General features: G+C 36.9%; 1 protein-coding gene across 1 annotated transcript in view; it reads left to right on the top strand.

Annotated features, from left to right (window-relative positions):
- Positions 1-14921, top strand: part of LOC101742494 (protein O-mannosyl-transferase TMTC1) — a 188093-nt gene that overhangs the window by 148139 nt on the left and 25033 nt on the right. The window contains exon 4 of the mRNA XM_012690553.4: positions 13334-13407. Coding sequence (XP_012546007.2) covers positions 13334-13407 — 74 coding nt within the window. The remainder of the gene's footprint in view (positions 1-13333; positions 13408-14921) is intronic.

Here is a 14921-nt window from a genome sequence, read left to right as displayed (position 1 = left end):
AGTACTTAGATGAATAGAATCAGCTCGCGATCCACCTGAGATTAAACAATAACAGAATTCTATAGAAAGAACAACGAAAATATCACATCTCAAAACGGGACATGAGGTCAAAGGTATCTTACTGTTTAGTTCGTCCATCTAAGCAATAAATAAAAACGACAAGTGACCTTTGACCCAAGGGATCTTAGGATTCCATATGGGTAGACACCACAACCCTAATTATTTTTATCGCCAACCAGTAATATGTTTCGGTTTGAAGAATGGGGTAACCGTCCAACTGAGACTTAGAACTCACGTTTCAAGGTGAATAGCGCCAGTTACGTTGTTGATGTCTATGGGCTCCGGTAACCACTTAATAGCAGGTGAGCCGTGAGTTCTGTTAACCATGTCAACGTCCTTACTGACATGGTCCTTAGACTTAGTACTGATTGTCACATTAGTATCATATTATTTTCCTATGGCAAAGTAATATAATTTTAGAGCAATGCAATCACTACATAGTATAAAACAAAGTCGCTTTCTCTGTCCCTATATCTGTCTGTCCCTATGTATGCTTAAAAATTTAAAACTACGCAACGGATTTTGATGCGGTTTTTTTAAATAGATAGAGTGATCAAAGAGGAAGGTTTATATATACTTATATAATAATATCCATTAAATAGTAGAGAAATCAATAATAAATTACAGTTTCCGAAGCGAAGCGAGGGCGGGTCGCTAGTAAGTATATAAAAGGGAAAAACATAATGGATTTTAAAAATCTCCACAAACAGTGGATTTATTATTTGCATCTAATAAAAAGAGCACAACGTCACCCTGCAATAGACTTGTTCCGAAACTTTGAATAACAGACCTCGAATATCGGAAATGGGTCGAAAATCGCAGTGCATTAAACTAATGCCAGGCCATTATCGGGCGCTGAGGGTTAATAACGCTTGTAACAATAATCGACCAAGTTCCGAGGTAATGGGAACTCAACGTGACAGGGCTTTGGTAATATGGAAGCTGGCTCAAAATTGAGGCGCCGATCATGTTTTGATTTATGTTTTTTTAAATACGTACTAACTAAATCGTGCAAACTCAGGCTTTAGTACCGGTTAGATCATGGAATATCTTATTTAATTTACACATGGAACATTGAATAGGGTATGTCTTTTATAATTCAATATTTTTACAGTTATCGTTATGATTTTACGGTTGAATTATTGGATGCCTTAAAATTGCAATCATTAAAAAAGACTTAGCGTTAAAACTGTAGCAGGAAGCTTTAGACCACCAAATCTTATTGTTTTGCTCTAAGAAATCTTATGTAATGTATTCAGTAATCAAACATTACTTTCACTTCACCAGTCCGTGGAAAAAGCAGTACGGTTTTCAGGCAAGCCGGTTATGGCAACAAAAAAAAAATTTCATCTACTTCTTTATTAGTCCATCATTTTTTATTCATCACCCTATAAATAAATTAAACTTCAAAGTGTCCGTAACTTCAAGATTTCAAAAGCCGTCGTTAATATTAAAATATTATCACAACTATGTCTAAAGTTGGAAGACCAAACTTCATCCATCAAAGTATAACTTGTGTTACATTATTTTTGTTGAACGAGTGAGATTTAAGTTCAGGGTGACAGTTTTTTGTGGTTTCTGAGATAGTATATAATTCGCTATCATTTCTGAACTTTCAAGCCTACTAGAAATTCACAGATCTTTTTTGATGCCTAATCATATTTACTAAAATCGTAAAGGCGAAAATCATTTTGTTAGTATCTCAATATACGTTGTAAAGAAGCCGCAAGTAAAGGCGTCTTGTGTAAAATAACTTATCTAATTTATAAACCTGTCTAATGCCTACGATAATAATATTTATTTCACCTAGCTAGAACACAACAAGAAAAAGCATCTCTAACTCCGATTAAGTCTAAAGCAATAATTCCCTCTAATACAGATATAAAGAAAACCAGTAAAATGTTTTACGATTTGTATCGGAAGGCCCATCTGTCTTAACGACATAAGACGTAAACTTTTCATTGCTTTGTATTATGAAATATATTGTTTGACCCACGGATCCAATCCTCTTAATGGCCCGAAGAATAACGACTTTATTGTTTATAAGCGTTTCTGTGATCTGAGATTTACAAGTTATTATTCCAACGTGTTATATCGCTCTATAGTTGATGTATATCTAATAAATTCCTTACTAGATAGCAAAGACTAAATAGGGTAGTCCAGGCGAAATAACGGGTAGTGGTGGTTATTGCGATCTTGTCATGCAACGAGTATCGCAGGATAAGTATGTCATTGTGTATCCATGAGACGAGTTTGTACCAAAATATTTAGTTCTTCCGTGGTCTGACCGTGTTAGTCCAGATGGAGTCGACAGACGGCACGGCCATGATAGAGGGCATCCAGATTTACAGCATGAAGGACTGGTTTCGCAAGACAACCTAGAGCAACTACTAGTCATTCTACTTCTATTGCTGTAAGTTGTAGACGAGTATATGATGCATTTGATTAACGGATGGATGGATGAATGGATGGATTCTTTATTATTAATATAAACATTACCGGGTAGACGTTGCCACCCATTTTGAGTGATGAGGGTAGCCCGTGAGGTCCAAATCTAATGTATTGGTGTGAAGACTGCCCTATCCTTAAAACCGTAAGCTTGACTGTAATAGTGGCGTTAAAGTGTAAGCTGTTTGACACGTCATGTGATTCTTGGGTTCGATCCAGCGTATTACACGTGTGAATGGAAGAATAAATGTGGTATGTTCCTCTTTGCATCCTGAACCAATTGCGTGTGCGGTGAGCATCCGTAATACACGAACAATAATTAACATCGGATTTCAGTAATACAAACTGGAAGAGAGTAATTTATGAACAGCGGCCTGGTACTACCCTGGCGTTACCAGATCTATTTTCCCCATTGCATCGTGCTCCTCAGTGTTAACGGTCGTGACTTTTAGGGAGCATTTTATTTCGGACTATGTTCCTCTATTCTTTTTCTGCTTCTACGTAGTGGATATTAATGACCAGATCTATTAATGGGCATATATGTCAACTATATTAAAGACGAGCAGTATTCTGCTCTAGTGCTTACCAAAATAAATTGTCCCCGAGCATATGTTTGGTATTTTCAATCAGACCAATTCACATTTGAAATACAAGACGAACCAATTTATTTTGCGTTTTTTGAAAGCATGTTGTGTTGGAAATACGTTCACTTGTTCTCATAAAGGGTATGTAGTTTATCGGTACATACGCACCTAAATATTTAGCTAATCTGTCAGTGCACGCGAATAAAAAACCCTTGAAATAGTTTTGCACACTAACACCAAAGATACTTTTCTAGCAATTTGCTGCCAAAAGAATAATTATTCTTAGGTTGCGGCACCATAAATAAATCGATAGCTGAAATCGACAATCCGAAATCACTGAAATAAATCATTATCAAAGACCATAACTCATTTCTAAGATAGATCCGGGATCCAATCTCGCTAATGGGTCTCAGACAATAATATTATTATTCGGGTATTAAAGTACTGTTAGACGAAGTTGTTAACGTTTGATTAAATATGAAACTTCTCAAGTAATTTGGTTGAAAGCTTTGACAATATTCAGGGGTGCTTGAAGCTACGACTGTTGGAGCCGCTTCGCGATATTTGTACTACATTACTATAGTAGGTATAGTAGGTATGTAGTAGTACTTACTATGAGTATGAGTGATGAGGTCACGAGCCTACTTACTTCAGCTCTTGTTCAAATTCATATACGTGAATTCTATTTATGGCTATATTACAATGAACTCCCTCCATGGTTTTTACTGGTGGTAGGACCTCTTGTGAGTCCGCACAGTCCTACCCTGCTTATTTCTGCCGTGAAGCAGTAATGCGTTTCAGTTTGAAGGGTGGGGCAGCCGTTGTAACTATACTTGAGACCTTAGAACTGATATCTTAAGGTGGGTGGCGCATTTACCTCGTAGATGTCTATGGGCTCCAGTAACCAAATTAAAACCAGGTGGGCTGTGAGCTCGTCCGCCCATGTAAGCAATAAAAAAAATGGCATTTTAAGAGAACGATTAAATAAAAAGAGATAAACTATTACTGCCCTTCTTTAAACGTGTTTCACAATAGTAAATATAGGATTCCATGAGCGATGGTGAACACTCACTGTCCGATGGATCGTGTGTGCCTTGGAAGGAAAAAAAATGGAATTCAACATCAGGTTAATTTTTTTGAGAAATTTCTAAATAAATCATGTTTTTTGTTTTATATATTTGAAATATAAATAATTTGGATATTTATAACATAATTATCTCACTTCCCCCACTGATTGTGATAACAATAAAATTAAACTAAATTAGAATCTATTTTTCCCATGGTAAATCATTCTGATTGTTGAGATCGGATCACTAAAAATAAAGAAGTGAATAGAAAAAAAAAATCTGTCAACTAATGTTATTGCTAGAAAAACAACGAAAAAGTAACTACGATTGAATTGCTTGCACATCACCAGGCAGCACCTGTTTGAAAATATTTCACAAAGTAGCTTTGTCGTCTTATTGTGTAGCGGTAGCCATCATGTAACACAAGATATTTGACTGATGCCTGAATTTCCCTTACGACATTTTCAAGATAAGTCCGCTTATATATAAGTTCCGAACAACAACATTTAGACCGTCGGTCTACCGAGCAAAATACCACCCGGTCGGTGGAAGATCTACCCTCCGTCGTTATATCTCCACAATTGATTTAACTGGTTATCGAGCTAAGAGATTATTGTCACACAATGTTTGAATGATCTATATAATAATATATTGGTGTGTTAACTTCAGGTAGTGCTCAATACTCGAATACCGAGCCCGCATAACTGTTGTTGTTGTAGTCCTAGGGTACCCCGCTGGTACATAGGGCCCTCATAAGTTGTCTCCACTTTACCCTGTCTTGCGCTTGCTCCTTGACATCACTCCAGGTCACGTTGGCAGTTCTCATCTCACTCTCTACGGTGCGTCGCCAAGTGTGTACAGGGCGACCAGGTCTTCTCCTGCCAAGCGGTTGCCACTCAAACGCGATTGATGCTGCGTTGACTCCGCTGCGCCGTAAAGTGTGTCCTATCCAACGCCATTTCCGATGAGCAATGTCTTGCGGATTTTGGTCACATTTAGCCCGCATAACTGCTAAAAAAACTTTTAAAACAGTCTCCAGTTCAATTTATATCAGACGCGCCACGGAGCATAAAATGATTAGAAACGAGTAAAACTGTATTGACACCGTGAGAACTGCTGTGATTTGGTACAAGTCACAAGATTTAAGCGGTGGAATAATTAATATTTTAGTAAGCTATGGACAGAACAGGTTCTGATAACCTTAGGAGGTTACAAATGTCTTCCCGAATATATGTCGAATACCTTAAATCAGCAGATTCTTTTGAGACGTTTCATTATACGGCTAGACCTGATCGTATATAAATCACCTCTACATTGTAATTGGCACCTCATTCATAATCAAAACTTTGGAACTCTGTTCATGGCTGAGCTCCTCTGTATAAAATTTCATACAGCATCGGTAGAATCGAGACAATTTCGCATTGCAGTCGAGACTTAAGCTTTTCGTTTCGTAATGGCTTGAAGATATTCTCCCCTATTTTGACTTCTTTGCTCAGGAAGAGTCACTCTAAATGTTTTTTGGTCATGAGTTTTTCTTTCAACTACAAAGCAACGGTACTGTGTGTGCATCTTGATTTTAAAGGTAGGAGAAACGAGTTCCCGTCTGCAGATGGTCTGTCTCAAAAAATATTGCTACGAAAACTTTCAGCAACCCCCATCTTCTCCAACTTAAACCGAACGCGAGCTTTGCACCCAGCGAAGTTCAACAGCAGCGAAATTGTAGTAAATAGGATTACCTAGTTCATTGTTGGATCCAAACTCTCGGGGCTGTTCGTAATTAACAAAAGCTGAACGTTTATTGTTGCCGGCGTTCGGCACGGTACGACGCTTCATCGAATTTGAAATACGATGTTCCACTTGAAATTCAATATGTACTAACTAGTCCCTTTTGATCTGTACAGATTAAGTTTGTAGCAAAAGTTAATTTGCTGTTCAAATGTTTTGGTATTATCACCAGAGTTTCATTTTAATTATCGGCTGTGCTATATAAGCGACACAACGGTCCTCTGATGGTTGATTCCATTCGATAATTTGATTCTATTACTGGTAGTAGGACCACTTCTGAGTCCACGCGGGTAGATACCAGCACCCCGCCTATTTCTGCCGTGAAGCAGCAATGCGTTTCGGTTTGAAGGGTGGGGCACCCGTTGTAACTATATTTGAGACCTTGGAAATTATCTCAAGGTGGGTGGCGCGTTTACATTGTAGATGTCCGTGGGCTCCAGTAATCACTTAACACCAGATGGGCTGTGAGCTCGTCCACCCATCTAAGCAATAAAAAAAAGAAAGATAAATTGTATTAACAATATTCTGCTTTTACAGTAAATATACAGTTGAACTCTAAATGGAATATTGTTTCATTTATTATTTACAGGCGTAAGTGAATATTGTTGTCATCTAGGGATGGCAGGATACGAATTATTTTTTATTTTCTTGTAGACGTAATTTAGGATTATATTGTGCTTAAAAAATTTAGGCCAAACTCAGTACCCGCCCTAACCAAGATAGACTTTAATGGCAACTAAATTTAATTTACTCTTAGGTTTTATACCTAGCATACCTCTGACGGTTTGTGAGTATATGTGATTGATTTTGACAGGGCATAAGGATAGTAATTAAGATAGTAACTGGATTATTCACCTAGCATCGATATTGATCTGCTTTAGAAGGCAGATGTGGTGTTGGCGAAGAATGCTCCGCATACCGTGGAACGCCAAGGGAACAAACAAATCTGTCCTCGAGCAATTTCGCATAGAAACCAGACTGTCGACGATTTGCTACCAGATGGTTCTTGGCTACTTTGGTCACATTGCTCGGCGGCCACCAGACAACCTTGAAAAGTTGACTGTGGTGGGCAAGGTAAAAGGGAAAAGACCCGCCGGCCGGCCACCAAACCGTTGGTCAGATCAGATAACTGCGCTCACTGGACTCTCTGTTGCGACCGCCCTGAGAGAAGCCAAAAATCGAAGGAAATGGATGCTGATACAAAGAGCCACGAAGGGCTTTCAGGGACACGACCTTCAGCAATGAAGTATGTGACTAAGAAGAAGAAGGCAATAAAGCATTGAGCATAGTTTATTTTATATGCCAACATTTTAGCAAACCGTTTACGATAATCGCAAAAGTCCTGAAGATGTAACAACAGATAATTATTTGTTTTTCTGTTCTACGTCTGTTCAATTGGTGAACTGTTACTGTGTATTAGTGTCGGTTTCTTTGTACCACTGTCATCATCGGTCATAGATACCGTATGTCAGAGGTATAAAATAAAACAAATTTCCCCATTGGTAAACATGCTTCTGGCATAGTTTTTGGAAATATGACTGACTCCTAAGATTTGTTTGTGTTAAATTAACTACTCAATGACTAGGAGAATCAAATATCCCCTAAAATGTATTTATTGAATCACATTCAAGCAAAAAACGACGAATTTTAGGCCGAGAAATGTGACACAACTTTGCTATTACGTTTTTCCCTCGAAACATAATAAATCCATATCGATTTTTCTCGGCGAACCATCTAGAATAATTCCCTTAATATGGATGTGGTATATAGCCATCTTTAAGGAACCATCAAAATTTTATGTCCCACCTATAACACAGGCTTCGTTCATAAAACCAATAAAATATGAACAGGAGACAGTTTGATGACCGTGATAGAATTCTTAAGACCGTATTTTATTAAATTACTAGTGGGGCATATTGAGGTCGAGGTGATTAATGAATCATACTTCAGATTTCTTAAACTAGTTGATTAAATTTATTACTGGTGGGGCGTATTGTGTGCCCTACGGTTGGATACCAACATCACGCTTATTTCTACAGTAAACCGCATTGTCTATGGACTCTCTGAATACCACGTAGAGCATGAGCTCATTGATTCATCAAGTGAGATGAATAAAACACGTGTGGCACTCGGGGATTGCCGCGGTAAAGCTATTGCATAGCATTTTTTATCAACTTATGCAATTATAATTAGAGAATAATAATTTAATATTAAAACAATAATATAATAAGCGCTATATTTATAAACATTAACAAAAACAAAACATTAACTGTCCTCTTCACACTCATAAGCTAGACCGCGCGAGAGAGAGATGGGCAGACTTTTCATGATGCGCATGCAGTGCGACGTCACGCCGCGCGCTTATTCACAAACACTACACATTCGCAACGTGTGTGAACGCGAGCTACATGGTAGGCGGAGTAGGGGGTGTTAGGTTTTATTTTCGTTACGGAATTTCTTGATTCGGTCCCCGCGCTCAAAGCCCGCGATAAAAGTTATGCAATAGCTTAAAAACCTTTTATTATTATGATGATGTTACTGAATGACTTACACGAACAAAACAACCATATCAATTACGGGAGTATTGATGCTATCAACAAATAACGTTCGTAATAAAACTCAACATTATATCACGAGGTGAACTAGAATCTGCTCCCGGCCATCCATGGAATAAAAAATGAAACGTTTCTTCGAAGAGATACAGCCAATAATAATATAACTTTTCCCATTAGCCAACTGATTGCAGAAGTCGCCTTCACTCTTTACTTTTAATTTGAAAACTTACACTGCTATTTGTACGGGTTGATTATTTTTTGTAGGAGTTTTAAATAGTTTTGTGCACATCGTATTGATTCAGTTGTCAAGAATTTTTAATACGATTTAAAGGGTTTGTTGAATAAAAATTTAAAAACGATTTCTTTGTTGTCAATCAATGTTGATATTATATGCGATACGGGATATATCAGGCTACTGGTATAACTCAAAAAAACAAATATTTTACTGAACCATATTGATATTATTAAAAATCGACTAATTTCTCTGGAGTTTCATCAACAGTCATAAATTGATGTAGGTAAATGAAGCCGCAGATAAGGCACGCTAAATTTTGCGCCATTCAAGTATATCCGAGAGAATATTTCTAAACATTTAATCTACGTTAAGGTCCTATCGCGTAATTAAGGAGCTCCTAACTACATTAGGATTTCGTTATACGTTTTAAACGGGACATCTTTCCTGTAAGAGGCCGTTACGGGAATAATCGAAACAGCGCACGCGTTTCTAGGCCGTGGTCCAAGTTACGGACTGAACGTGGTAACGCTCAGGTTAGTACCCGTGAGCAACCGTGACAACTCTTTTTTTTTTATTTTTTTTTATTGCTTAGATGAGTGGACGAGCTCACAGTCCACCTGATGTTAAGTGGTTACTGGAGCCCATAGACATCTACAACGTAAATGCGCCACCTACCTTGAGATATAAGTTCCAAGGTCTCAGTATAGTTACAACGGCTGCCCCACCATTCAAACCGAAACGCATTACTGCTTCACGGCTGAAATAGGCAGGGTGGTGGTACCTACCCGTACGGACTCGCAAGACATCCTACCACCAATAAGACAACAGTTGGTAGTTTTGTAACAATAAAATACACTTTTTTAAATTCTAATATAAAACGAAACATGTAAGATTTTAATTACATCAGATTAGCAATGACAGACTAGATATTAACTGGTTATCTGATCCCATTAGCATCATAAAGTGAATACCATTGTTATCCTGGTATTGTTGGAAATCACAACAGTATCGTAATTGTGATATAAGGGTACCATATAACTTTGGAGAACAGCTGTGAAGGCTTTAATAAACAAGGATTCCACATGACCACGACTGCTCTGCCAAAAGTAACCGACCATGATGATGATGATGATGATCAGGGTACTTACTCACCCCTTCGAACCGCAAGGCATCATTAACTAATGTTTCCGCTGTAATTTTCAGTATATTCTTGTGTGAATTTTTATGAATTCAATTAATTATGACCCTCTCACACTTGTTAGTAGATGGCAATACAGTCGACTCGCTAACGCAATCTGAATTAAAAAATCCTCAAGTTAAAAACATTTTTCGTTACAATTTCCATTACCATGTCTTGCTATCACTATTGACTATACGATAAAAATAAATCTCACTTATCATCATCATCCCTAAAACTAAAACCAACGCTGTCTGGGAATCTGCTAGTATCTGCAGATAATTATTTAAACATTATCATCCCGCCATCAGTAGGGCTGTAATTTGTACTATACTATAATAACAAATATACAAATATCATTTCTCTTAATCAACCGTGACTCATTGTATATCACGCTACATTTGAGGCGTTATCATGTACGCCCGCTGTCGCTTGTATGTTACGCCAAGCGCGAGCGCAAGGTAGGAAAACAGTTTGGAAAAGGGAAAAACGTCTAGGAGCCGCAGTTACCCACAGTTTTAATATTTAATTAATTGACAATTAGACCCTTATCAATGTAAATGGTTATTGAGAAAGTTACGAAGCTCTGAGATAGAGGCCCGAACCGCTGTTGTTACAAAATATGCTTTAAGACACGTGTTTTTGAGTTGAATTTTAGTTACCTGGTTTTTTGAATAAAATTTACATATTTATGGTGTAATGCATGAGCTTTATGGGCTTGTTATCAAGAAAGCTGAAAGACATATTATATGAAAGTATATTTTTAGGTAATGTTTCAATATCATTAAAAAGAAATACAAACTACATTGTTTGTTTATAAAGTCGTCGCGGCCTAAAGCACAAGACACCCGGTGCATTCGCGTCGGTGTTCGAATCCAGCAGACAGAGGCACATGCCAACAAATGATTTCCATAACATAAAATAAAAATCGTAAATAATTTGCGTAATTACTGATAGTGGGGCGTCTTGAGAGTCCGAAGCCCGCATTTGTAAATACTACCATCCTGCCTACTTTTGTTGCGAAACTTTCCAGTTTGAAGAGTGGGGCAGCCGTCGTACCAGTATCGTCTAGAATTTAGATTTAGAACTCATGTCTGAAGGTGGCTGGCGGGATTTTTGTTGTTGATTTCTATAGAACCTGGTAACCACCTAACACTAGGAGGACTATGAGTTTCTTGACCCATCTAAGTAATAAAAAACAATACTTGTATTCTAATGTATACCAGTTTATTTTTCACCAAAAAAAAATCATTTACTATTCGTTACATTCTATCAAATCGTAGAAGAACCGTATTTTTGGTATACAGAGTTTTATGCAGTAGTTTTATTAAAATCGTAACTTTATGAACCTAATAATAAAATAAGTACTACTTCAATCGTTAATTATTAATTTGATTGCACTAATTAATTCATTTCAGAACATTCGAGCTCGCGCCTAAGTTATAGCAATTAATTTTACACTTGATGAAGTTTATAATGTTACGATTTAATTACTTAATATTGTAACCGTGTCTTTGAAATGATATTCAGAGCGACATTAATGATACGTCGCGTTGTTCTTCACAACCGAAGTGAATAAACGTGTGGTTGCTATTCATTTCCAGTAGGAGTTAATACATTTTACGATTAAAATTTGATTTGAGAAATTTGTCACTTTCCAAATGAAATCTTTCGGATTGTTAATCTTTTTATTATAGGGTTTGTAGGGCTGAGCCATATTTAAATTTATCTTATATCTTGAAACGAGCAATTCTTGTATATTAATCTGAATCTCGGAAACGGTTTCAAGGATTTTCATAAAATTTAGTATACAGGGGATTTCGGGGGCGATAAATCGATCTAGCTACGATTTATTTTCAGAAAATGTTGTTTTATTCGTGTTTTCAATAATCAACTCTTCCCGACATCTATTGGTGAATAATAATACTATTTTTCTTAATTGAGGGCAACTAACCGCTTTAAAGACACAACAAAATGGCGTTATCAAAAAAAAACCGGTCATCGTCTAGTTCATTTAAATATGGCCTATTTAAATCTATCTAAACGTTACAGTCGTATGTTGTTTTTATTCTTAAGGAATAACTTTGTTTTTCTGTTAAAGTAAAATATATTAAGATAATATTTATAGCTTGAAGATACTTCTCATTACTAATTTTGTTTGAAATCGTTTTTACGTAGGGCGAATTATGTTCACGAATGTTCACTATTAAACTGCTAGTAGCGTTGTTAGCTTAATTAAGTTGTAAAGTTTTACATTGAAAGACCTCATGCTGGGCTTTTCTTATTGTAAGAGCCGAAAACCAAACAAGAGGCAGTTAATAGCATTAATGAGTTAATGAGTTCACGAACCACTTGGTGCTAAGTAGTCACTGGAACCTATGGACATCGCAGTATCAATGCCGCTTCTGATCTTGATACATGAGGTGATAGTATTATATAACACTGTGGCAACTCTTCAAGCTATAATGTATGACTATTTCACGACAGAACGATTTGTTTTACTATTGGCGAAACGACGATGTTTTTTAAGCTATTGCATACATTTTATCGCGGGCCTTGAGCGCGGCTTGAGAGCGGAATCATGAAATTCCGTAACGAAAAAAACCTTCCACCCCTCACTACGCCTACTATGTGGCTCGCGTTCAACATATTCACAAGTTGCGAATAAGTAGTGTTTAAAGTAAGAAATCTAAACACCAATTTATGTACTATCAAAATATCTGATATAATTTCGTGGGTAACATAACGATAGCGCGATTCAGCTTTTGCGTCAAGCGCCATCTATCGGCGACAAACGGAATTGTAAAATAGAAAATTATATCACATTACAATGCGTTGGGCGTGCCATTTTCTATCGCTTAGTCGAAGAATTTTATTACTACTCCTACTACTCATTCAGTGATTGGAGTGGCAGTAAAAATAAACTAGCTAAACCGTTGATTCTGGGCGAATGAGAGTTAGAACTAGCATCCAAAGGCGTGTCTCTATCCCATGTAGCGCCCTCTAGTGAGTGACGCGGTCAAAATGGAATACTCACAATGCAGCAGATTCATTGAAAGTTAGCCCACTGAGTTTCTCGCCGGATCTTATTTTATTGTTGTTTTAATATTAAATTATTATTGTCGATTTATAATTGCGTAAGTTGATAAAAAATGCTATGGAATAGCTTTACCGCGGCAGTTCCCGAGTGCCACACGTCTTTTTTTTTTACACATAAAAGTACTCAACCAGCATAAATATTTGAGACAGTTGAAAAGACTCCGACTTTGAATATCTAGGACTGAAGCGGCTTTCAGTAACTACTTAACACCGCGTGGGCCGTCTGCTACGACACGAAATAATTATGAAAAGATCTTCTTATTAAAACAATTATTAAAACGATATAAAGATTCTTATTAAAACAAGTAATTTGTTATTTTCAGGTGGCCGGTGTGGTGGGGCGTGCAGACGTGTTAGCCTGTGTCTTCTTTCTCACATCTATTCTTCTTTATCACGGGTAAGTGTATTCAAATTACCAGAAGTTTTCATCGAAACTTCTTAATGATCTATTAAATGCGCGGCACGTTTTATTCTTTATTATTTATTTAATACTATTATTATTTAATTATTATTTATATAAGTTAAACAAATCAGTTTCTGTTGAAATATATTCTAAAAGTATGATTATTATTTTAGTTATGGTACTTAGAACAAATTCCAGCTGTCATCCAACAACTACCAAAACTTTATATCCAGTCTGAAATTACAGACTGTTTTTCCTTCCTTAGCTGCCGAACAAAGTTTTTGTGAGACAATGACATCCGTAACCGGTCGAAACAGATCAGGACGCATCAAATTTCCTTCCAACACCAATTAGCAAAGTCGGGCTGTCCCTCAAATAGTTGGAGGAACTCCTGGCTAGTTCGGCCCTTGTTTTTGTCCTTTCCTCGAAAGACAGATGGGGAACTTGTCCTAACTTGGGGCTGATGAAATTGTTTGTTACTCGAACGTCGTTGTCAGACCAGTGGGTCTTTTCACGTTATTAATCACTCGTCAACTTTGCTTTACTACACTCGAGTATAACTATGAAGATGCCTTTGAGAATTTTTGAAGGACTCCGCAGTGGTTTAAATGTTTGAAGAGCGGTTCGTGCTTACTTAAATCTTGTCTTATTCATGTAATGTTTCTTTAGTATTGTGTACATTTTTTGGTCTTCAATTTGGTAAAGCAGGACAATCGATTGTTATAATATTATTTCGTTGAGGAACTTAGAGGCTTCGTTGAGTTAAAAGATTTGTTATATCCTAATTTTTTTCTTTATTAATTTCATCGCAGCTTGGATGTGAATCTGGTTTAGTCCAAGGTCATGGGCAGTGGTGATCAATATCCATAATTCGTTGTTACAATTTAAATCTGCTGTTAACTATCAGGTAGTTTTCACATAAAATCAATTCATGGGGGTTACTAAAATTTCTTTAATACCAAGGCTCATCTTCCTACATATGCCATTTGGAATTTAATGACGCAGGTTGGGTTTTCGAGGGAAGGAAAACTCCATAGGGAAATAGGAAATTCCAAACGGATCTTACTAAATAAATGCCTCTTATAACTATTTTGATTTTGATAGTACGATGGACCATCAGAGATAGACTACGAGAGACACTGGGTGATAGTCTTCACGATGGGTGATAGTAACATTCTAGTAAATCACCATCTTTGCCGTAAGATTTATTTCCATGCTACAGGTACCTATAACATGTACCAGATAAGTGGCAAACTCCGTGGTACAATCTCCTGAGGGTAATATATCACTGAGAAAATTAGTTCAGATAAATAGTATAATCATTTCATTCAATCAATTCGTGAAAACATGAATCCGTCAGAATCTATGATATATAACTTGATTTGTAGATGTATTACTATTTATCTTAGGAGCACTAATTGGGGTTTCTGTACTGTATTCGGAATTTGCGGTTATACTGAATTTACTGTTGGCTGTTGATTATTCGGTTGGCTTGAGGCCGTGTTGTT

This window comes from Bombyx mori, chromosome 13, assembly GCF_030269925.1.
Source record: "Bombyx mori chromosome 13, ASM3026992v2".
Taxonomy (NCBI): Eukaryota; Metazoa; Arthropoda; class Insecta; order Lepidoptera; family Bombycidae; genus Bombyx; species Bombyx mori.
Note: the sequence above shows the minus strand (reverse complement) of the source record. Positions and strands in the feature narration are given on the sequence as shown.